At 34.7% G+C, this 25584-nt stretch overlaps 1 protein-coding gene across 6 annotated transcripts; it reads left to right on the top strand.

Moving 5' to 3' along the window:
- Positions 1–531: 531 nt before the first annotated feature.
- Positions 532–25487, top strand: LOC110848995. Of its 6 annotated transcripts, XM_035851654.1 has the most exons (12): positions 7137–7783; positions 7994–8040; positions 15870–16161; positions 18145–18216; positions 20586–20672; positions 20814–22358; positions 22494–22802; positions 22877–23153; positions 23233–23451; positions 24001–24099; positions 24234–24311; positions 24509–25487. In XM_035851654.1, exons 3-11 carry the CDS (start codon positions 16104–16106, stop codon positions 24298–24300), a joined length of 2733 nt encoding a protein of 910 aa, XP_035707547.1. In that variant the 5' UTR covers positions 7137–7783; positions 7994–8040; positions 15870–16103; the 3' UTR covers positions 24301–24311; positions 24509–25487. The 6 variants fall into 6 exon arrangements, with proteins under 6 accessions (XP_035707543.1, XP_035707545.1, XP_035707544.1 ...); XM_035851650.1 differs by lacking the exons at positions 7137–7783; positions 7994–8040 and adding an exon at positions 532–1084; XM_035851655.1 differs by lacking the exon at positions 7994–8040.
- The last annotated feature ends 97 nt before the right edge of the window (positions 25488–25584 follow it).

Raw genomic sequence — 25584 nt, 5'->3', positions numbered from 1 at the left:
AGTGTAAACGCAACTTATGAAGCGCAAAATTAATAACAAACTAGCGAAAATATGTTAATCTCAATAAAAATTCTCTCCCAAAAATTTCACATCAATTTAAAACACAAATTTCAATCAATTTTCATAAAATTATCATCACTTTCTCCGTTTTGAAAAAGTATGCACTCATCTGAAGCATGCATGCAACAGTATTTGCGTATAAATTTGCTCAGACTTTAGCAAATCTTGCTTACAATAAAAATTCCCTCACAAAAATTTCACACCCGCTTAAAACACGAGTTTCAAAAATTTTTTATGAAACCATCATAACTTTCCCAGTCTTGAAAAAGTATGCATGCAACAGTATTTGCGAATAAATTTGCTCAGATTTTAGCAAACCTTGCTTGCTTACACATGTTCTCACTCACTCACTCACGTGGAGGGTGGTGATTCATCGTTTCCGCATTTATCGATCCAGCCAGCCAGGCAGGCAGCATGTTTTCTCCGCTGCTTTCACTCAACCTACTTTCTCCACCAGTAATGGAATGGAGAGTGAAAGTAGAGTAAGTAAAAGTATTCAGTCCACAAAAACACGGGCAGAATGGCAACCAGAGAAAGTCTCTAATCGCATTTTGTCTAGTTTTCCAATCCAACTACACAAATTCACTCAGGATCAACGAGACGACTCCATACAATAAAATATTTAGTGTAATCTCTGTGTCCACTACAATTTCCCAGCCTGTCTGCTGCTCAACGCAAAAAATACAATCGATCCAGAGAGAAGAAGCTCCCAGACAAGACAAATTGCAAATAAATAAATTTGCGAAATTTGGCAAATTAATTAAACTAAATCAGCTTTAAATTCCAATTTGATATAAATTCGCGAATCTTTAATCGGGAAAGAAATTTGCATCTGTTTATTTTGTCTGCAAAAATTTTGGGCATGAATTTCCTCACATAATTTTGACCTACATTTTAATACTTTTGTTATTTGTGTCAAAAAATTATGGCGGATTACGACTTTAGTGACATTAGTGAATCTTCGTATGCTGATGCGAGAGCCGATACGCCCACTCTTGATGGAGAACGTGGATCGGATTCTGAGGTCAGTTTTATAAATTTGTAAATTTTTTAACACTTTGAAAAGTGAAGGATTAAATTAGAATCACAATTTCGCATTAATAACATACATATGTAAATATTTGGCAAATTCATCTCTAATAAAATACGAACATGCCAAATTTTGGCATTCGCGAATCTACATACATATTTTTGCAAAACAACTCAAAATATTGATTGACGTGGTTAGTTGAAATCAAAGAGAAAATTCAATTAGCTGCAAAAATTACTATCTATTTTCTTGTCGTCCATTGTTACGTCTACCTCGCCCCATAATTATCTGTAAATATGTACATGCATGCAGTATGCACTTCTTGAAATTTGGGATTTAACTTTGAAAATGTTGAGTTGACCAATATACAAATCAGTAGATTTGCACATTCGCTGATCGTGATCTTCACGACATGGTCACTGCTTTCCATCCCATTCATGGATCAAGAGATTATCTTTGTTTATTTACTTATTTCCGAAATTCAATATTCTTCGTGACTTTCGGTTCACGACGTTCACGTCCACGTCCACCTGTCATAACCAACCTCAAGCAAATAAACTTTGTGCAAATTTTGTGCAAATTTTATTCCCTCATGTCTTATTTGTTCTATAGTATGTACGATTTAAATCTCTCTCTCTATTTATTTACACATACTTATTTCCCTTGATAACGTACATGCGTACTGATAAGCTAAATATTTATGAATATGTCAAAAAAGGAGCATGTGTGTGAGTCCACCTGTCCAAATACTAGTAAAATGATCGTATTTTCAGATATAGAAATATCTACGAACGTTGCATATTATTATTCAATTGATGGAATTAAGTGTTTCTTTTATTTGTCAGATTTCGTAACCTTGAACTAATTTTTTTATAACGATTCCTCGTAAATAGAAGAAGTAGATACAAGATGGGTGGAGTTTGGGTATAACAATTTATTTTCATACCTTTATGTAAATTCGCACAAAATTGTCAACTTTTTCAAAATTTGCCCAGTTTACAAAACTTGGCGTGAATTGGTTCCCATAAAATACTTGATTGAATTTCTCAAATGTTTTCATATCCATACCCCACAGAACTTAAATATTACTTGACTTAATTCAGTATGCCTTCATTTACACCGCCGCACAATCATCAACCATGCCAAACTTGGTGTTGAGTTAGTTAGTAAATACCAATTGCGCAATTAATTACTGCGACAACCCATTTTATTCACGCGTCTATAGTTTAATTTCCTTTAAAGGTTTGTGTTTATTACTGTTTATGCATGTGTCGGCAATTCGCAAGTAGAATGTAGATCATAAAAAATAAAACAGTATTTTGCAATCAATTTTCGTAGTCCATATACATAAATAAGAAACGATTTCGTAGCCGGTCTAATGATTCATAAATGAAAAACCAGCATTTTTCCGACCCTCTTCTCCCACCCATAGACTTGTATTTATTTATAACATGTGGCGCAAATGAATCTCTTACTGTTCTCAACATTTGTCAACCATCCTTTGATCTAATATTTAAGATTAAATTATCAGAGATGGCCTTGGAATTTAAACAAAAATTAAACATTAAGAATGTGTCCTCCCAAGAATTTGTGCTAATCTAAACTGCAAATTACTTAGAGGCGCTAACAAATAATGAATGACAGCAATTTAAAAATACCTCAAAAACTTTAAACATTTTTCCTCCTAGGTTTCCGATTTCAAAAATTATCAGTTCAAATCGCAAATCTTACTTCATTAGTTAAGAACTTATTTGCTACTAGGAATCGAGACCTATTTTATTACTTATTATACCATATTTTAATGTGTTTTATTCCGGCGTCTTAATTAATTAACTCCCGAAAAATAAAAATTTCACATTTTCTTAAACTTTCTAAAATTCTGATAATGTGGAGGTTAACCTTTTCATCATTCAATAGTATAACTTTGTTTTAATATTTTAATTCCGGCGTCTTACTCGTCTCAATTAATTAACTCCAGAAAAATAAAAATTTAACATTTCCTTTAAATTTTTCAAATTTTTATATTATGGAAAATTGACCTGTTTTACTAAATATATCGTTTTATTTTAATATTTCTAATTCCGGCGTCTTTGTCTCTATTAATAACTCCCGATTTTTTTTCTACAATGCATTTCTGACTATATTGATCTTAACTTACACAAAAAAATATCATCCACAATAAAAATAACCTATATCGATTTCATAATAATTATCCCCACCAACAAATTAATTATTATTCTTCTTCCTTCCTCCTCCTCCTGCAACTTCTTCTCAGAAATAAATAACAATTAGGTTTTAACAATGTCTATAATTTTACAAAAGTTTCACTCCACTCCACTCGAACCATCCAACACAAGCAGGATTATTGTTCGTCCTTCACTATTCATCAATTATCTATGAATTCTTCTTCAGAATTATGACACGACTAAAAAAAAGTTCGACAATTACCAAAACAAAATGTAAACAACGGAACTGTTGTTCACCACCACTTCGTTAATATTACACCATTTTCTTGATAACAAAAGTACTTATTATCCGGTGGGTTTTGTTTGCTGATTGTCATTTGCATAACAAAAGAGGAAGAAGAAGAAGATACCATGAATTAAGAGGAACAGACTTTTTTCAATATTTTATTCAATACAATCAAAGTCTGTCCGTATAGCATCTTCTTTTTCCGTGCAGATCGTGTCGTTTAGATCGTTCCCTAATTAAGGAAATAGATAGAGAAAAAGTACGCAAAAAATTTCCACTATGTTGAAGTGAAGAAAATATGGCACTTTTGCAAATTAAATTACAGGGCTTGTTTAACACTGTTTTTTCTTTTACAAAATGTGGTGGTGTCGATATTTGTACGTTTTAATGGCACACTGTTTTGTGTGCAGAGATGGTTGGGACAAAAGTGTGGAATAATTGGTTGTAATGATATAAAAATTATGGAAAAATATAAAAGAGTAAAGTGACGCAGGGTTTTATTTATGCTGATAAATAAAAACGATATACCGTGTTATTTCTTATTTATTTGTGTGAAAAGGAGGACGAAAATTGCACAGCACACGCGATTTTAAACACAAAAAACAAAGCATTGAGGAAGTTAGTTAATCCGTTAATGCGAATTGAAATTATTTTTGAAGGTATGTATGTACATACAGAATTTTAATTGATTTCTTAAAAAATTTCCAACTTCAACTTGAAAATATTTACGTACTTAAGCAACCCACGTTGATTAAGGCTATTAATTTGCATATATAAACACTAAAGCTCTAAACATGAGACATTAAGGTCACACAAGCGTGCAAAATAGACAAGAAAAGTGCATCCTTAGTTTACTGCAGCTAACTACTTATATACAATTTATGCGGTTTATACACATACAATGCATATTTTTGCCTTTGCAAATTTATGAACAAGTCGTCATCGTGCTTAGGGCACTCTTAAAAATGTGAGGCTCAATTTTGATGTTGAGAGTATCAGGACTAAATTGGTAGTAATTTGGTAATAAATCAAGACTCGGAGGTACAACACGCAGTGGTAAATTTCTAACACAATAGTTCGAGATTGGTAAATAACGTAATGGTAAATTGGTAAAAAAGCGTAGTGGTAAATTGGTAACAAAATATTTCTAGACTGGTAAAAAACGCAGTGGTAAATTTCTAACACAATAGTTCGAGATTGGTAAAAAACGTAATGGTAAATTGGTAAAAAAACGCAGTGGTAAATTGGTAACAAAATAATTCTAGATTGGTAAAAATGCTGTGATAAATTGGTAACAATACTGCTAAATTATTACAAACAGTCTAACGTCTCATGCTTTACTAACCATTTATTGGTAAAAAAATATTACCAAACCGGTCTCCACAACTCGGTAACAATCTTCTTCTAAATTTCTAAGAGTGCGGGACCAATTTGCACAAATTTTACACCCAAATTTCTTTGCCTGGGTTGACTTGATATTTAACAAAGAAAGAATGAAGCTGTCAACTTGTTGCGATTAGCGCAACAAACCAAACCCAAATATCTACTTGTACTTTCCTTAGGAAAAATAAAAGTTTCACATTTGCATTCATTCATTCATTCATTTTTCCACGGTGAATTGAAATTGGCTTACGTTATGACGTTTTAAATCCATTATTTAGTCGCGTGTGTGTGGATATGAGAGTCAAGTGGATGGATGATTTGACTCGAGGATATTATTCGAGTATTGAAATAATGAAAGAAATAGAAATGCATAAAGAGATTATTATCATTTATAAGGTTTTGCCCCCTCCTTTTTGAAAAAAGGGTTGCGTAAAAGTGGGCGAAAGTGGGGAAAATGTGCGAAATTGGGAGAAATGCGAATAATTTTTGAATTGTGTTTCTTTTTTTGCTTTCGGTAAAATATCCAGTTGATAAAATAATGCAAGAAAGTAATTCGAAGAAATTCGTAAATTTGCAATTTTTACCATTTAGTTCTAAATATTTCGAAAATTGCAATATTGCTAAAATTGTGTGATCTGTGGCAAGCGTACCATTACATGATCTTTTGTACCATATATTTTTTAGAATTTTTTTTTTTACTAACTGCGTTCCAATTTCGCTAAAAAGTAAATATGGTATGGATAACTTTTTGGGTCTAAAAATCGGATATTCATTAAACCCTCAAACTAATTTATTTTATGCATTTCGCCCATTTCGCACATGCGAATATTTTCTGTCTAAATAAGTACATATGTACACATACTTTTTATTATTTATTAACGGGGTACTGAACATTTTTCTAAATACGAAACGAAACTTTTCCTTTAATCTAATCTAATCTCATCCTACTAATTATTGCATGCATGCCACGCTTGATTTGCTCACCATACCACCGCGACTACCTGTCTTCCTCCTCTCGAAAAAATAATGTAAGATGACAGCCTGAGAGCATATTTACATGGCGAAAATGTTTGCATGCACATTTTTATTTTTTCATCTCAAACAGTTCAAATTCACGACAAACACAAGTGGGAAAATGACTTACTAAGTAAATATCCCCAACTTTTTAATGAGCAAAAGTTCACTAAAATAAAAACTAAGTAAACAAACAAAATGTTGGCAACTGGTGAGGTGACCGGTAAATCGCATGCGAAATTCATCCCAAGTGGAAAAATAAAGTCTACAAAAGTCGTGATGTCGTACTAAATATTTAAAACGGAGGTATACATATATAGAAAGTGAATTTACATAGGAAAAGGTAGCAAAAAGAAGGAAAGCATCAATTTCGAAATTTGCAAATATTTGCATATTTTCTCGCAAAAAATAAACTCAACTCTTATATTGAAAACAATTTAATAATAAATTCTCTCCCAGTATAAAATTCGCACTAATCCTAAGTTTTGCCATTTTTTACTAGTCTACCAACCAGGTGTTCCCCATAAAAACTAATTGAAATCGCCCCGTAAAACTAAAATCGTGCATTTTTTTCCTTCTTTCCCAAAGTAAAAGTAATTTCGCCCAGACAAAAAAGAAAGAAAATAAATCTCTCCGCCACAAAACCACGGAGGATGAAATATCCTATCTATTTTCACGTTATGTTGCATAACGCAAAGGTATTTGGCCTTACATACGAACATGCATTCAGCCACAAATTGGCATTCCCGTCACCTCACTCACTCACGGTGTGCAATTTTTATTTTTTGCACATAATTTTTTATACCCACCCACCAAACCAAATCTGTTAATCTTTCCGCATACATATGTACACATTTCGTCTCAGGAGGTGACATTTATGCCACACCACGAAACGAACCTGAGAGAAAAGTAACTGTTACTGTGTAAAGTAAAGTGAATCTTGCTGCTTATTACAGGGAAATAGAAGATACAATCCGACCCTGGTGGGTTGTTGGGTGGGAGTTTAGCACTGCTATTTCCTATGCAATTTTATTTACTACACGGATAGTAATGACATGACAATAAGCACATTTTCCCAGCCTCACCTACCTGTCCACAGGTACATACTTATGTATGTATGCAGTAGGCTTTTTCCCACTGAAAGGTGAAGCCGTTTGTAAATTGCATCCCATTATTGCATGTCCTTATGTACGAGAAGGAAGGAAAAACAGGTAAATGTACATACATTTACAACAGGTGGATAAAATTTCTACCTGCTGCCCACAACAAGAATGAGTCGTTGTAAATCTGTGTTCTGTCCTCGACCCGAACAAATTATATTTCTTGTGATGGGTCCATGTTTTAGTGAGTGATGAAGATATTTTTCTTCTTGGCTAGAGATTACAAATTAGATAATTGTGCAATAAGTCGAAGTTGAATAAAAAGTGCATCTATTCAACCAACGAGTCGTCAAATGTGCAAGGATGAAATGGAAGGTCTCGCACCTTTACATTTCCATATTTGTCGTGTAACGTAACTACTGATTGAATTATGAACAATTCCGCAATGGCTAAGTAACTGTGTGTGCAACTGATTTAAGTAAGTCTTGACCGGTCAAACCCTTTTCCACCCACGAGACCAGGAGATTTTCGATTGTATCGTCATTTCTATTGTTGTCGACGAAAAACAAGAACACATTGTTGGCTAAGAAGTCTTTTTAAGTTGTAGTTTTCGATATGTGATTAATGTGAATTCTAATCATCGGATTCGTGTCTTGAAGTCTTATGTTCGCAAAATAAGTCGTGTCGTCGTATATTCAAATTTATTAGCGTGACTTTCAAGCCGGTAAATACATTTTGATTTAATCAAGTTTGTAAAATCAAATGCAGGTTTCTCCACACGGTTTTCCAAATTAAGCTTTTAATAGTTTCAAATTTACAAGAAAAACTACCACAATTAATCCCGATAAGCACAAAATGCTTATCTACCCCGCATCAAGTTAGCAAACTTCTTACAACCAATTAAAAAGTGGTCATCTCTCCCTTATTCAAACAGACGCCTCCCTCCCCCCACAAATGGAAGCTGAGTGACTAACTAATAAAGTGAGTACAATTAAACAAGTATGCGTACCTAATTTGCATACGTATATACATTTTTTATCTGCTAATATATTTCGCCAATACTTTTTTGCAAACTGGTCTCGCAATTCTCTCGGCTCTGATAACATGCACACTAACTATTTACTGTCACTCACTCACCCTATCCTTACAGACTTTTAGTTTACAGTTGGACGCTGGTCTGGCATCATCGCATCAATTGTGTGTCGACATAGTCGGCTTTCTATCGCGAATTAGACTTACATTACACACATTCAGCCATAAATAAAGCTACATACGAGATAAAGCCATATCGTGTATGCAACCCTTTTTTAATAACTCTCTTAACTTAACATTATCATCTTCGGTGTTTGCTTTGGCACCATTTTTTTCGCCTCGTCGTCCCACTACACACACAGATTTGTTTTGTCATCGACAGTTAATATTTGCTGCAGCAGTTCCTCAGTCGCAAGTCATCTCCACCTCGAAGTCATGTCAGTTAGTCAGAGATGTATGGACATATTTGTTCAAGCAAGTATTAAAAAGTGTAGTGATTCTTAAATAGAAAGGCTGGGTGGGGTACAGATGTATGTAATTTTCTACAGTAAATAAGTGCATGTATCGGTAGACAGATAAGTTAATTGTTGTGTGATGTGATGTGACGAGGTCTTCAGTAGTGCTGTCTTGATGTCACGAGTGACAAGGGTACCCTTGATTTTTTACGGTGGTGTGACTTGTGTCTTGGTTCAGAAATATAAATATATTTCCAGGAAAAACAAACAATACTTTGTTCCCTAATCCATATATAAAATACCGTTGTGCGATAAGACCTTATCCATCCCTTGCTCCGTCCGAAGTGCAAAATTATCATTACACATTTGCGTCGTCGTTTATTTCTCGCGTGATTTACGACATCCTAAATTTGTCTGGGTGGCAATTAACGGATAAGCGCTTTGTGAACTCATGATATATCAAACGTGACGAAATTTTGAGTTTTACAACCTAAAACACAACTCTTAAATAGATAATCGTTCATTAAAGTCGTATTTGTATCATCGCCGCAAATGCGACATTAGCAAATTAAACGATGGAATAATACCAGCCAGCACACAATTTTTAGTCACCTTTATTACCAACACATACCAAAATTACAGCTTATTTTACATCATTCACCTGCAATTGTACTCATTGTAGGTTGAAAAATTAAGGTGTCATATTTATTTTTTATCTTCATCTCTTCGCCTCTACGTAAATTGAGATTCATTCAAACTTTGACCATATCAGGGCCGAAATTGAAATTAAATTAATAATATTTACCTTCTCTTCTGACTCGGATTACGATAATTATTTCATATCATCAAGGATTATTTAGTTGTTGTGTTGCTCGATCTGATCGTGATTGACGAACATTGTGCAATAAAAGTCTAAATTAATGCTAGTTAGGATTTAGTCCTTGCCTATCAGTGCTGGATAATTGTATTTCTGTGCAAATTATTTTGCAAACTTTTTCGCATAACCTTGACTAAGGTTGAACATTATGTACACGGGCAGATAAATAATACAACAATAAGTGGTGCAAGTGTGGTCGTGAATTTAGTGAATAGATAAGTATTTTACGTAAAATAAATTTTGTGTGGAAAATTTTTATCTGGATTGGATTACAATTGGAGATTTTACTGATTTTATAAAATCGTGCCGCATAAATAAACGTAAGTCTCTGTTGCGTGTAATAATTGTTAAAGTAAATTTTGGTACAGAAAATTTCACTATTTCCCCAAAAATTTAAGCGTTGCAGGATTTCTCTAATTCGAAATTCACATATCCTAATTTAAACTTGAAGAAAACGGAAGTAATTTTTTTCCTGTCTAAATGTGGTGGTCACCGGCAAATTTAATAATAGTACAAAAATTCATCTTCATCTTCCTCACTGACCAAACCACCAAAAAGAACTTCGTTACTATTCTTATTAAATTTAAGTATTGTCTAAAATTTTGAAACTTCCTCATCTTCCTGTTTCTATTTTAATTTAAAAAACCTATGTAGTAAATACAAAACTGTAATGTAATACCGGATTTTTCCACATTTTTCTCCCCGTCAGGGTTGAGTGGCCACGCAAAACGCGACATAATCAAGAGATGAGATGACGGTTTAAAAAAATGCTTTAAAAACCACACGCATCCATCAAATCATCTCATCTCAGGGGGGAGATAAATAAAAATATAGACGATGGTGACATTAAACTTGCAGCAATGCCAGCATATTCATGTTCAGTGAAACGATAAATTAAATTTTGAAAATGATCTCCCGGTCGGGCCGTCCTAGAAAAAAAATTATCGGGAGAAGAAAATTACTACGAAAAACGGCAGTGTTATTACGAAACGAAAACTAAAATTTTCCGCACTGTTATCACCACCATCATTTCATTTTGACAAGGTGTGTATCATAAAAGCGGTAAAATTTCTGATTGCCGACCGACGAAAAGCAAAAGATCATCAGCCTTTTAGTATTTACGGCGTGTTAATTCGTATTACATGAAAGTTTTCTTGATTATTATGTCTTCTCGTTAAGTTAACAATAATATAATACAATCGATTTAAATAGATATTTATTTATTTCCTGACGTGGATTGGATTGGTTATCTATCTGGGTGATAAAACTTATTAGAATTATTTGTAAAAAAAAACTTACGCAATTTTATTATTTTCTTTTTTTTTTCTCACGGTGATTGTACTTACTTTGTTCCGTTTCAGGGAAGAAAAGATTTGTGTAACGATGCTCTCATCGGAACGTTAAATGGTTGTTAAAGTGGAAGTAAAATAGTTAGTGACGATGATGATAAGTAAAATGTTGTTGCGTCGATAATGACGATTTTTTCTGACAGACATACATGCTTTTCATACATAATAGTTCAAAAGGTAGGGAAAAAATGCGTGATTTGCAAAGGAAGGAAGTTACACAGTTGGGAAGAAGAAGAGTCAACATACCGTTGAATTGTGATTAATAAATAAAATAATCTTGGTCTTTTTTTTACCTCCTCTCAACGAGGATGAGAGTTTTGATTTATGGCCGGAAAATCGTTATATGTACACTGATTTAGTGTAAAATTCTGCCATAATATGGCACAAATGGGCACATTTTATGCTCTGAAAAGGTGATAAATCGTCTTCTTTAATAATTTAAGGGATGAATCAATAGTTCAATTCAAATATTTATGAAAGTCGTTTGTTATATAAATTCAATGGGTTCAATTTTTGCGTGGGGTTTTGTAATTGAAAAATAAATTGTAAATGTTATTGATTGATTGGAAATTCTACTTGGAAAAAATTGCTTTTAAGGCGAAATCAATTTTAAAAGTTTTCCTTAAACGTAAAACGATGAGAAGGTCGTAGAAGAGGAGAGATGAACTAATAAATTGCGTGATGCGCAGAAATTAGTTAGCAAACATATTTGTCAGATGTAGAAATTCGAAAAATTTTAACTTTTTGCAAAATTTTAGGAATTTTTGGGACATTTCCGATGTACATTTTCGCTAAACCAGTGGTCTGCTTCGTATCTGAATATGTTTCGTGTAATACACTTTTTCTCCTTTACTCATTTTCGGCTTTAAAATTACCCAATATTTAAAAATCTCCGTATAAATAAATAAATCTTTGCATCGTCGATCGCAACTCTAAATAAAATTTAGATTCATCCCACGACTAAAACTCTTGTCCTCATTATTTCCTCCTCTTCAAAAAGATAAAACTTTTCCATTGTTCAAATCTCTTGTAAAAAAGAAAGAATCAACAATTCCCTCAAGCCCACAACAAACAAGTTCAATGTGCATCATCGAACTCGTTGTCATCTTCTCCTTTTCTTTCTTTTATTCAATTGAATTCATTCATTCTACGCCGCAAATTACAAAATTCAATCCAATCCACATTTGAAATTCGAATCTGGTAGGAATGAGATGGCTGGCTGGCATTCAAAACGGGTCGCACTTCAAATTTGAATTTAAGATTTTTTTCCCTATGGCAAAAAGCTTAGGCAAGTGCGAGAGAGAGACAATAATATAATACGAGTAAAGGCAAGGCACACTTGTTGAAATGGAGACAAAAATTTGCATCTGAATTTGGCCTGGTACATACGAAATACGTAGTAAAAAATTTACATTTTTTGTATTTAGAATCACACAGTATGTAGAATACGATACAAAGTTTTGTAAAACGAGACGGAAGAAATGTTGATGAATTTTGGTTAAAAAATTTCGAATTTCGGTATAAATATGTTGCACTAAAATTGTAAAAATGCAATCTTAGTGTACAAGAGTAGACATTTTTTTAAATTTTAGAAGACTAAGGTAAATAAATTTTATGAAAAATTGGAAGATTTTAGCGTCGAAGATGCAGAAAATGAATACAAATATTAACAAAACAGAAAAAAAAAGATTCTTCAAATTTTAAGAATGTGTGAATTTTACCTAAACCTAGGTTATTTATATATTTCCCACAAATTAACTTATTTTTCAAAGTAAAAGCCCAATGCAAAATTCAAACCAATAACAAAATATTTAACACTTTGACTTTATTTCCATAAATATTGGAAGCACATATTTTTCCATGAAATACATTATTCTGCATATTTTTTAAAAAAGTCCGTAGGTTAAACTATCCACATTTTGGAAATATTTCCAGATTTAAGAACATTAATTATAATCCCAAATTAATTAAATTAGTTTAAACAAAATCTATAATACAATTATAAGCAACGGACAGCGGATCTATTTCATCAAATCTAAAAAATATATAATTGGTTTTCTCTAATGGCGTCAAACTTTGCATATTGTATTTTCATTACATTAATATTGTGTATGAGTGTCCGCAGATTATAACGACCAAGAGAAAATTAAATAACTCAAATAAATAAAAATATTTACAAAATTTAGTAAAAAAAAATCCGGCTCCTTCAAGTTTGAGAATTTGCGAATTTTATATAACCTAAACCAAAGTTATTTTATCTATTTCCCAAAAATCAATTTATGTATTTTTCATGTAACCCAACGCAAAATTCGAACCAGTAATAAAAATATTTAATACTTTAACTTAACTTTTATAAATATTGGAAGAAAATATTTTTCCATGAGATACATTATTCTACATATTTTTAAAAATGTCGTGGAAATCGAAATGACTGGTAAGAATTTCAAATTTAAAAACACTAATTCTAATCACTAACTAATTAATTAGAGCAGTTTCACCAGGACGCAAATAAAATAAGTGACGTACCGTACGAGTGATCTATTTCATAAAATCGCCTAAAATAAATAATTTTTTTCTCTAATGGCGTCAAACTTTGCAATTTTTGGATTACAGTATTACGTGTGGATGTCCGTAGATTAATGTACAAGCAAGGGGAAATTATCTTACAACTTTTGTTTCATTTTCCACCCTTTTTTAATTCTGTGCATATCTTCACCATTTTTAAGGTGAAAAATGTACATAAAAATGATGTATCATTTTCCAAAATAGATAATAATACGTGATGACAATAATAATTAATCTTATTTACTTCAACATCTTAAAAGTTATCTATTTTCTAGCCTTGTTTACACAAAATCTTTTAAAAAAGACCAAATCACCACTTAATTGAATCAAATTGCTTCATCAAAGTAAAGAAATCGTGGCTTGTTTCAATTTACTGAATCATTATCGTAATCTCTAATGTTACCCCTTTTTCCACTAATTATCTCTATTTCTTCAACAAATTATCGATATTATACGGCAAAAAAATATGCCAAGTAAAAAATCTTCGAAAATATTTTTAGCAAAAATATTTTTCCTTGAGTGAGTGTCACAAATTGTGAACAAACACAATTCAGAAAAAAAATCTACGTCGCCTGGAGGTATTTTCGAAACCGGAACAAATTTTCAGACAAAGTTTGCAATTGTTGCATCCTCAACCTCAAGATGTAAATGACCAGTAAAAGACCGACCATTGTTGAGTGGTTGATTGTTGGGCAATCTCTTCAAGAGGTCCATAAACTGGTTGTTCTTCATTATTTTTACAATCATGCCGTGGTCTGGTCTGGTTCATTGAGCTTCTCGACCAGCCAAATCGTTGTCAAACGTGATGTATACTAGATTAGAATTAACGAGATGAGATTATTCATAGGCAGAAAATTTACTTTCGTACCGAGTAACAAAACCTAAATAATAAAGTAACAGTATTTTTATAGTACAGCGATTGTTCGTTGTCACATATTTATCAAAGGATGGTCTCATTGTCAGAGAATACACTTTTGGACGTCTCAATTTGATGCCGTCAAGTCAAAGTCGTTTGCATCTGGTGTATGTAGATATTCCTTAAATAGACTTTGACACAATGTGTATCCATCAGTGAACAATCACTGACTCGAATTGACGGAATCGATCTGGATTAGATTGATTATTTCCTCATTTAATTGTAATCAAGTTCACCATTTAAATCGTAATTACAGATGCAATAACTGAACCCCCCGCTATTTACATTTCGGTTTAATTGAAGATAGAAAATTGCTTCCGTATCCATCAAATCAACTTCGAAGATGAGATTCGTTTTCAAATTCTCATCTTAACTTGCCTGAGGATTGTTTTGTTAATAAATGTAAAAATTGTGACCGAGAAACGAAAAATAAAATACAATAAAAAAATCGCGTCGTCACTTTCCTTCAACATGTTGACGATTTTTAGTGCTTCACATACGACGCTTTTTGACCAAGAGATGGTCCTAATTGCATGAAACTTGGGTTTATTTTACGAGATGATGTGCAATATAAATATTTACAAGTGAAAAAAGATGATATCATGTTTCCTTGTGGTTTTAATACGACTTGATAAATTGTATTTGGTTGAAATTCAGTAGCAAATATTTCGTTCTTCTGCTCTATGTACACTACTTGAAATTGGGTTAATTACGAGAATTTCTGCCAGTGTGGCAGATAAATTGGGCTATTTTTGCAGTTGCGAAAGAGAGAGAGAGAGAGAGAAGAACCTTGAATGTGCACATTTTGGATGCGTGTGTATATTTTATTTTGCAGTCATATTTTCATTTTCATACTGGTTTTGCTGCTTTGTTTGTTATAGAAATTGCATCCCACACATGGATGGATGGAGTTAATTAAATGTATTATTGACACGAATTAAATGATGGGATGAATTTATACAATTATTTTATGGGTCACTTTTTCCCAGATTTATTCACACGGTTTATGGAAAAATAAATAATTCATTTCTAAGTTGTGCATGGGGAAGAATGGCGACGATTAGGAATTTTTTGTAATTTTGGATTAAGATTGTAAGTTAAAGATTAACTGTACACGAAGATTTGTTTGAATGTAAACGCCGATATGTTAAGATAAGCACGCGGAAAAAATGACCCACTTATCCGGATTGTGATAGAAATGTGGGGCTTATCTTATCGATAAGATGAAGGAAAATCTTGTACCCGTTGTTTTTTCTAATACTTACCAATAACGATACACAGTTATTCAAAGGATTCCTTAAAATGTTGAGAATTGATTAGTCATGCAAATTATTTGGTATGGATGGTTCATGCATCTATGTATAAATTGGCTGTTACAGTGTCGTCGATTTATCGTAATTCGTAATAAACTTGAATTTCTGGAAATATATTTTTAAACATTTTTCTGTAAAAATGAGAAATTAAAATAAAAAATATTTCTGTTTGCATAAAACCATAAAACCATAAAACCATAAAGAAATTAGCCGAAAAATTTCCAATATCGCTCAACTTTTGTCAAAAAACTTCAAAAATTCAAATTTCAAAATTTTACTTAATTTCGAAAATTCAAATTTCAGGACACCCTCTCCAACCTCAGTTTGGACGAGTTGGACAATCCCGACGACGAAGTCCTCGTCCCACCGCCAATTCCTGCCCCACGAAAAGACCGGAATAACCACCACCCCCCACAAGACGACCACCTCTCCCCGCACCCAGAGGACGACGGTCTCAGCCCCACCTCAAACACCGCAAGTTTTGCAAGTGCCTTAAATGGCAGTGTCCGAGTTTGCGTGACGGATGCAGATTTAGCCATGGCAGACTCGCTCAGTCTCGACCTCCCCGTGGGGGCCCAGTACCTTCCCACCAGTGGTGAGTCCTACTTAATTAAATAACAAGTAGCAGTGACCGCGGAAGCCGTAGGGACATGTGGGGACTTAACATTGTAGGATAGGGGAGGGAGGGGTTTATATAACATGGGGAGATAATGTTTAACCGTGGGGACATTGTCCCTCTGTCCCCTCAAGCTTCCGCGGCCACTGAAAATTACTTAATTATATGCAGCAACCTTAAAACAATTAGTCAATGTCAGCTGTGTCATCCTTCCCGGTGTCAAGATGCTAATATACTTAACACCTTACTAAATAATTACTCGACCTTAAACACCAATTAAATATGTAAATGTCCTCTTCTTTGACATCTTCCCGGTGTCAACGACTAATTATATTCATCAATGTCACACCTTTTCCGTGACCTTTACGCCCTAACTATTAACAACTCCTTAAATCTCGTCTCATCATCTTCCTTCCCCACGTGCAAAACTTTTATTTATCCCAATTCTCTGGCACATTAAGTAATTAAGGAAATCGCAATAATAAAAAAAACACTCCACCCCAGGAAGAATCCCACCGCAATACGTACTTATGCATGTATGTATTAGGGAGTATACCAAAACTGTGCCAAATTAGACCACGTCCATCACTCCATTCCATTATTACAACAATGTGCCATTTCATGTGCACATACCCACGGGGAGGAAGGAAGAAAAAAAATCATGCAGGATGGGCGAACAGAGAGGTTAAGTTAGACCAAGGCAAACAAATCGAGTTTCAGGTTTAGGCTTGGTTTTGCCTTATTGTAAAACAACAACAATGAAATTGGTATCGCCATAATATAGCTCCAAATCGGTGGCCGCGGAAGCGTATGAACAATGTCCCCCCGGTTATTCGATGTCCCCATCATCTCCCCATGTTATATGAACCCCTCCTTCCCCCCATCCTACAATTTTAATGTCCCCACAGTTTCCGCGGCCACTGCTTCGTCTGTCCCCTTAAAACTATTTTCCTTCTTGGCTGGCTCCACATTTTTATGGGGAGGAAGGAAGGAATAGTAGGCATTGTTGTACGTACTTCTCATTAAGTTCACCTGCCTGCCTGCCTCCCACCCCACAGACCCTGACGAATCCCTTATACACACACACATTTCATTTCCTTTAACCAATCGCAAAGCTAGAAACGCCATAGAATTCAGCACCAACTCTTGCAAAAAATAGCAGTTGAATGAGTCACATTCATTTTGCACAATTGTTCCTTCGTTTCGTGAATCATCCTAGCATACCATAGCTTTAATCTTATACAAAAGTAAAGTGTTTTGGTGGTGGTGGATGGAGGTGATAGTGATCATGTAAAAGATAGTACATAGTAAAAATACCTTGTCGAAAACCAACCACCTTTACTTTAGTTAGTTAGTTAATGCTCACTCAAATAATGGCGAGTTTGAAATGAATCAACCCAAATAAATAATAATATTCCACAGTTTCGAATGTAAATGTGATGCATTTCAGTCAGTCGCTCCTCCTGAGTTTCGAAAATATTATTCTGTGCGAAAAACTTGAGTGGTTTTAAGTGAATTTAATTTGCAGTGCAAATTTATTTTGCACACCAATAGTTTTGCATTTACTTATTCCTTTAACACACGATCAATTCATTCAAATTATGTAGTAAGTGAACTACTGAACCTGTTCGACGGCTACTTGTTGTTTGGTCCACACAACAAAATACCGTACACAACAAAGCAATAATTTTACTCAAGAAAAACTGGGGGTTCAATTAATCGCGATTTTTAGTGAGGTTTTTGTACTTCATTATTATTATCGTTTAGTTGAAAAGAGGTGAACTGAACTTGTCCCTTCAAAAATTTTCAACAAACCAAAAACCACACTGGTTTAGTTTATGTAGTTTAGTTAGTGAATAATATTTAGAAAGCTGACTTAAACCTAACAATTTAAGGATTAAATTTCTAAATAAAATTGTGATTGTGTTGTGATTGATTTGAAATTTTCCAAATGAATTCCAGTCGATTTTCCGAAGAGTCCTAGTCAACTCAAGATACTGAAGGGACCCTCCTTCATGCCAAAGGAAGAACCTGGTAAGGAAAAGTTTTTTTGAAATTGTTACATATTTTTTTGAAAATACAAATAATTTTCTATCAAAGTGACGAAAATATCAGAAAAAACACGAATTTATTAGGTCATTCTTATCTCTCTCCTATTTAAAAAAATACGTGCACGGTGCACCGTGACTTATTCGAAAATTAACTTTGCAGCCAGCTGCAATCCAATCCAACTCAAAATACCACATGCCATAAAATAAAATAAAACTTGACTTGGCTTGATACGCGTTGGGAAAAATGTGAAATTTTTATTATTATCAAAGTGCGACCATATCGTTACGTGAATTATTATTACTTTGTAATCTGCACCTCCTCTGTGCGTATAATTTTAGCTTAAAAAACGATGGCACTATTGATATGTATGAAAAGTTTCACAAGTTTGTGATGTGAGCACGGTTTAAATACGTGTTAAAATTGAAGGTGACATTTATTTCGTTTTCTATCATCATCGTTTTTTTCTAATTTTTAATGAGCAAATCTGTAAAGAGGCATAAATGTTATAAAATTAAATTAATTCTACGATGTCTTTGTGACCATATGGTTGACTGAAGGTTGACGAAAGCACAACCAAACCAGTATGCCTTTTATTTCGTGATAATCTCGTAATAATTAGTGTAATGCACAGCACAGAATGGATATCGCACGGTTGAATGGATGACATAAATGAGGAGCAGTTTTATTTAAATATTTGCATACGCATAGCTTACTGAGCATAAAATAACTATTCATTGAGCTAAGCGTATATAAATTAATGTTCATCTGGTCAATGATAATCGATATATAAGTTGTTATCGGTAGCACATAATTCACACTATATGCATTATCAGCATGAAACGAATTCAGATGTATAAAGTAGTAACCATCATCAAAAACGCAGTTTAATGTCCGTCCACTTCACTTTTTTTAAGTCAATGATAGATAATAATAGCTGATTTAAGGACTTTATTGAAGATTCTTCAATTATATTTTTTCAATTAAAAATCAGATTTTGGCTTCATCACCTGTAGTTAAATAAATTCTACAAAAATAAAAAATAAACGCATTTGACGCTAAATTCTCACCAAAAACGGAACACGAGGTAAAGTCAGTAACACTGACCGACGACGTGGAAAATTAGTGTCAAACTGTCAAACACAATGTAATTGAAAAAAAACTTTTGAAGTCCTGTGGTTGTATAATCTAATTTGCATAATCAGCCAAACCGAATCTGAAATTCTTTCATAACACAATTGTGTCACCTTTGTTGATTAATAATCGTTCACGACAGTTTTAGTTTTCCTATATCTCAAAAGTATTTAGAGTGGCAATTTACCCGTGAAAATTGGATAGTTTTTTTTTCAAAAAAATCAGTGTCCTTGTTCCTTACTAAAAAGCTACAATTTCGTGTTTGTGTACCACCACGGGTGAGTACACAACAACACATTTTTTATTACTTGCGTAATACCTACTGAAAAATCCGGTATATGAAATGAATTCCTTGCCCAACGTGAAATTTGCGCATCACTTCAACTTCATCATGTGCAGGTCGAAAGTCATAACAATTTGCAATTTGCAATTCCTCCAACGGTGACACCGTCACTTAAAACGTAACGTAACGGTTAACCGTGGTCAAAATTACGCCATTTGTGACGCACACGATGGTGCATATACCGTTTTTACTTTACAAGTTTTTAGCCATACAAATCGTTACAGAAATAAATGTCCCTTCAATTGATAACCTACATAAATACAAATATTTTCATTTATCCATTAAAATTAGACCTTACTCTAATTTTAGTTAATTTTACTTTCTCATTTCCTCTTTACAAAATTAACGTGACACGATTTTTACTTCTTCTTCACACACTTCATTTTTCTTCTAAAAGGAGATGATTATCGACCGCTTTTCAAAAATTCATTGAAAATTGTCACAAGTCATTCACTCAATAATTATTTCTGTATGAATAGAAGTTAAATATGCGTAGAGAAGAAATTCATAATAATTCGACTGAAATGAAATACAATCCTTTGCAATTTAACGACAATTTTGGCACAATGTGTGAATCCAATTCGCCACTTAAACCACCCAACCACCACCAATTATGGTCTGGTCGTGAAGAAGATGATTTCACTTTAAATTCTTAAAGGTGAAGAATCTTAAATATGTACCTGAATTTTTGAAACGTGCCCCTTTTAATTACAAATATTGTCACCCCTGTTTTAGTCATGAAGATGTTTTTGTATTATGCCCACAAGACGATAAGGATCATTATCTTGGGCGGTGTAGGAATTAAATGATCACAAAATTATGTAAATTCCCACCCCCATTACGTACATAAATATTTAAATTCTTGCAATGTGTTCAGGCGTGGTGAGTGAGGATGAGTCAAGCGTGTCAAGTTATCAGGCTCACGTCGACGATGTAAATGGACAAGTCCGTCTTGTCAAGAAAGGTATTTAGCAGTTAGTGAATTGCAAAAAAATAGGCACGCATTTTTGCACGGTTTGATTATTAGGTCTTTACTTATTACCAAATTTTTTGCATGCGTTTTAATTTTGCTTCTGTTTTTTTCTTTATTTTCCTCTCACGACAGACTCCCTGAAACCGAATTTCGTCATTCCAGCAATAAATCTAGACCAAGTCGGGCTTTCTCCACCGGACGACCAGTCCGGATCCTCCTCCTACCTCAGCGTTTCCCATGAAAATGACCCCAACGCGCTCGACGACTACATCGAGGACTTCATCCTCCCCATGAGCCATGAGTCCGTGATGTCCCGACAGCTCTCCTTCCGACGCCAAGTTAGACGAACTTACGATAAAATCGCGGCCGATAAAGCGACCCAAGAACTCGACAAGTTTGAAGCCATGTTATCCACGTACGACGAAGAGGACGAGATCAACAGGTCCCTCACCCCAGAAAATAATAATAATTACAACAAAACCTCAACTCCCATCCCGAAGGCGAGAAATACGATGAAAAAGTCGGAAATCGTGACCCCCCTCAAGCCAAACTTTGACCTCCTCGAACCCCAAAGTCTACTCGATATTGATGCCATAGTTTGTGAAAACGCGCCCGATTTAATGTCCATTCTTCCCCGGAGAAAAGGTTCCCATAACGATGCTACAGGACCTCCAACGCTTTCCGTGTCGAATTCCACCTCCGATTTGGAATCCTTATCCAACTACTTTCTCCCCCAGGAGACGATCGATAAGCTCTACGCGGTCTATGAGTCGTCCAACTTCAATAATATTTACTGTCTCAGCGGCGAAATTAAGAATATCCTCAGCCCCATCGAAATTGAAGAGATTCTCGACAACAAGGACAGACTGGAGAGATTTATCGACCCCAACGTCATGGCGGCGTTGAGTTGGTCTCTCAACCCGGCGAGCTTACCTTCCCCGATTAATAATCGCAGTAATAATAATGATGTCGGTAATAATAAAATCCCGCCGAAATCGGATGACGGTGGGGGACTTAAATCCAAAAGTTCCTCCATGTCGAACGGCTTCCATTCGGACGCTTCGTCCTCGTGTGATGACGATACGCACAGCACGTCCAGTAATTCAACGCCGAAAACGGAACCCGCAGATTTTGATGATGAAGGCAAAGGCGGCAGTGAGAGTGGGATCGAGTCACCCAGCCCGACTTCGGACCTTCTCCAAAGAGCGACCCCACTCACGGCCTCGATGCGAAGGAGGATCGCTCTCTCGAAAGGGATCCGTACCCCGAGTCTGGACGACGCCAGGACCACCACCCACGAAGATGACGACGACGACATGGACGAAGTCGACCTCGGCGTGGGCGATGAAGATTGGGAGGATGACGATAATTCCAATTCAAGAACCACGTCGAACAATTCGAATGGCACGTGTCTCGTGCGAAGCGACTCGAAACGGTTCTCTTTTAAGGGGAAGGACGGCCAGGTTATCGCGGTCGATCGCGTCGTGGAGGGTGTGTTTGTCGAGAGTATGAATTCCAATCCGAAAGGGACCCTGCGTAGGGTGAAAGTCCCACTAAATTTGAGTTCTGAGGACCCCGACGAGTTAGAAATGAGCAGTCCTGAACCCACTAGTTTGATAAGGGTGGATAATAATCAGACTAATAATCCAGCTTCTTCTTCCTCCTCCTCCTCCCAAGGTATTTTTTGTTGCGTGGTGTTTTTTGTTTTGTTTAATTTGTCACTAATTGTGTGAATTTGCATGTTAATTATTTACTGTTGGTAATTAGGTAATTATTGCTTGTATTTATGTATAATTTTCTCTTTCTTCATAGTCAAACCTCCCAAACAGCCGGCCCACAACAGGAGGAAGATTTCCGTCGATGAAAATATTCTTAGTATGATTTCCTCCACCGAGTTTGACGACGGGCTTGGCGTTGGCGTTGGCGGCGGCAGTGGTGGCGGTGCCGGTGGCGACGACGCCTCGCAGGCTACGACAGCATCCGATATTTTCTACTCGATTAGAAATTCTACCTTGAACAATGACGACGAAAACACGATGCGGACTGAGAACGGGGTGGACGATGATGAAATCACGCTCGATCTGGATACTCCGGACGATATGGAAGATTCCATTATGGGCCGTGAGTAGAAATTTGCGAAAAAAAAATTTGCGAATAATAAGTTATGTATGTACTAATTCGCAATTTATTTTCAGAACTCGAGTCAATCGCGACTAGTCATAAACCCGACGGGATCCCAAACCTGCCTCGCGATGAAGACGAGATTGATGCTTCGATGCGTTGGAAACCTTATCGCGTTGGCCCCGCTGACGTCCAAATTGACCTCCAAGCTATCCAGCCATACCGGAAATGCTTGTCGCATGGAGGTTATTTCGATGCGGAGAAAAATGTCGCCATAATTCTGTTTTCCGGATGTAACTTACCCGACCGCAGTCAGAAGGACTACACTTACTTGATGGATCACCTATTCCTGTGGGTGGTTAATTAATTAAATAATTAATTATCAATTTTATGGCTTAATTCCCAAAATAATTAGTATTTTTTCCCACAGATATGTCCTCTCCACACTTGAAGAACTGATCGTAGAAGACTACATTTTAGTATATTTGCACGGCGCCACACCCAAGAGCGCCAGCCCGACGTGGGCCTGGCTCAAAAAGTGTTACCAACTTATCAACCATCGCCTCAGGAAGAATTTGAAGGGGATTTACCTCGTCCATCCGACCTTCTGGTTGAGGACGGTGGTCGCTTTAACGAGACCCTTCGTAAGGTAAATTTAGTCAGGCTGCCCTTAATTAAAATGGGGGACATAAATTTCATGAAATAGTAAAGTGTAGTAGAAAAATTTGAGTTTTTTTGGTATGAATTATTATTTTCGACGTTAATGTTACCTGTTTAGTGTTTATGAAACATGTTTCGATGCAGTTTTTACAAAATTTTTATTTCTGACGTTAAAATTATATATTTGTAAGATTAGATTTTCAGGTGCGATAACACACACATTTTATTGGACTTGGAATCTTTATTGTTGCTAGACCTGGAATCTTTATCCAATTTTTCATTTTAAACTTTTTTCCCAAAAATTAATTATGTCGTCAAACTGTACCACAGATTTTTCTCAAAATTCCCATTTTTGGGAGATATTCGTCTATTAATTTCGAACCTTTGAAGATAAGCAATTAGCAACGCAATAGTGAAAATGAAAATCCTTGAATGAATGAAGCCCATTCATGTATCAAAGAAGGCATCTCTTTCTTCCGTTTCATCCAAAAATTTGTAAATTTACTTATATTTAATTTTAATTGTTTCAAAATTTCAGCACAAAGTTCAGTCGCAAGATCCGCTTCGTCTACACCTTATCCGACCTCTGTCTCGAAATTCCGACTGAACATCTCGTCATTCCAGACTCTGTCCTCCAGTAAGCTCCTCAGATAATTTTTCTCTCCATCAATTTCCACATAATTAATTATATAACCCTTTAAAAAACTTGTTAAATGTTCTTCTTGTTCTTAATACACCGTGTTGAATTTTACTTCCTTATTATTACGCAAGCTATGACGCGGTGAGACAGGAAATTCAAAACGCTAGAAATGCTGCTAAAAATAAGCAACATGTCTAAAAAAATTCAGCGTAAGACAAGCACGACGCAAAAATCGGGCCATATTAATAAATTTATCTCACTGCTACTTATTTTTCAAAAATCTTGTTAAAATTTTACCTAGAATTTAGACCTTATTTTTATATTTTTCTCATATTATTTGCAATTTTGCTATTTTGAAGAAAAATCGTCCCGAAAGTAACTGATTAATTTTCTAATATTTTCGTAGGTATGACTTCGACCTGAAAGTGGACGACTTGAAGAAACGGAAATTACTGAGTTGATCCAACTTATGGAAATTTACAGCAAATCCGCTAAAACCTGAATGAGCTACCTTAACTTAACTTAATTTAATTAAGAATTGCATATGTACTAATCGTATACTTGAAACACTTACACTTTACGTAACGACATTGTTTATACTTAATTAATTAGCAGCGAAACTAACAAAAACAAAAAGTATTAGCAGCGCAAGAAATCAATCAATAATTTTATCACGAGGATAAAAAGTGTATTAAGTATTGTATTGTAAAATAGCTTAATAATAACCTTATCGTTCGTTTTTATCTAAAAAAACGCCTATGAGAGAACATTTTAACGCATTTTTCAGCGAGGCATTCTCTCGGATCTTTGTAAATTTAGTGCCAGTTTGCGTGCAAAGATTACGAAGGAAAAGCAAGCCACAAGTTTGCAAAATAATTTCGCAAAATTTTCCACTGTTTACAAACATCCGAGTGAATCGCTTCAATAATCTAAGATATCGAAAAATAGCAAAAATACGTAGCTCTTGTATACTCTTCTACTTAAAAAAACTGTTAATTGTGGGAAAAGCGGGTTAACTTTGGGACTTCGTTAATCGTAACAATTTGCTAATATTTATTAAAGATGAAGATGAAACTTAATGTACAACTCACCACTAACAAAGCAACAGCAAACGAGCGAGAAAATTTTTACGGGACAGCTATACATGTTTAAGTTTTGTGGGAATTTTCATTCTAAATTTTATGGATGAATTTTTCAGTATAATTGCTAAAAAATATGCTTTATAATGAATGATATACATACAATTTTGCCATACTTGACAACTTTCTTGTTCGAGCTGAGTTTGTGTTTAAATAAACTAAAATAATTTTTAAAAAATGAATGTAATCGTAATATTTGTTTAAAATATTGGAAACGAAGAAATAAAAAAAACTGGATGAAAATTTAAGTTATGAAATGTTGTATAATTATTTTTGAAAAATTGCATTATCGTCAAGGCACACGACATCTGAAATTGTTAAATAATTCTTAACTCATGCCAAA

This window comes from Folsomia candida, unplaced genomic scaffold, assembly GCF_002217175.1.
Source record: "Folsomia candida strain VU population unplaced genomic scaffold, ASM221717v1 Fcan01_Sc004, whole genome shotgun sequence".
NCBI classification, from domain to species: Eukaryota; Metazoa; Arthropoda; class Collembola; order Entomobryomorpha; family Isotomidae; genus Folsomia; species Folsomia candida.
The sequence above is the reverse complement of the archived record's forward strand: the minus strand, read 5'-3'. Positions and strand labels throughout refer to the sequence as shown.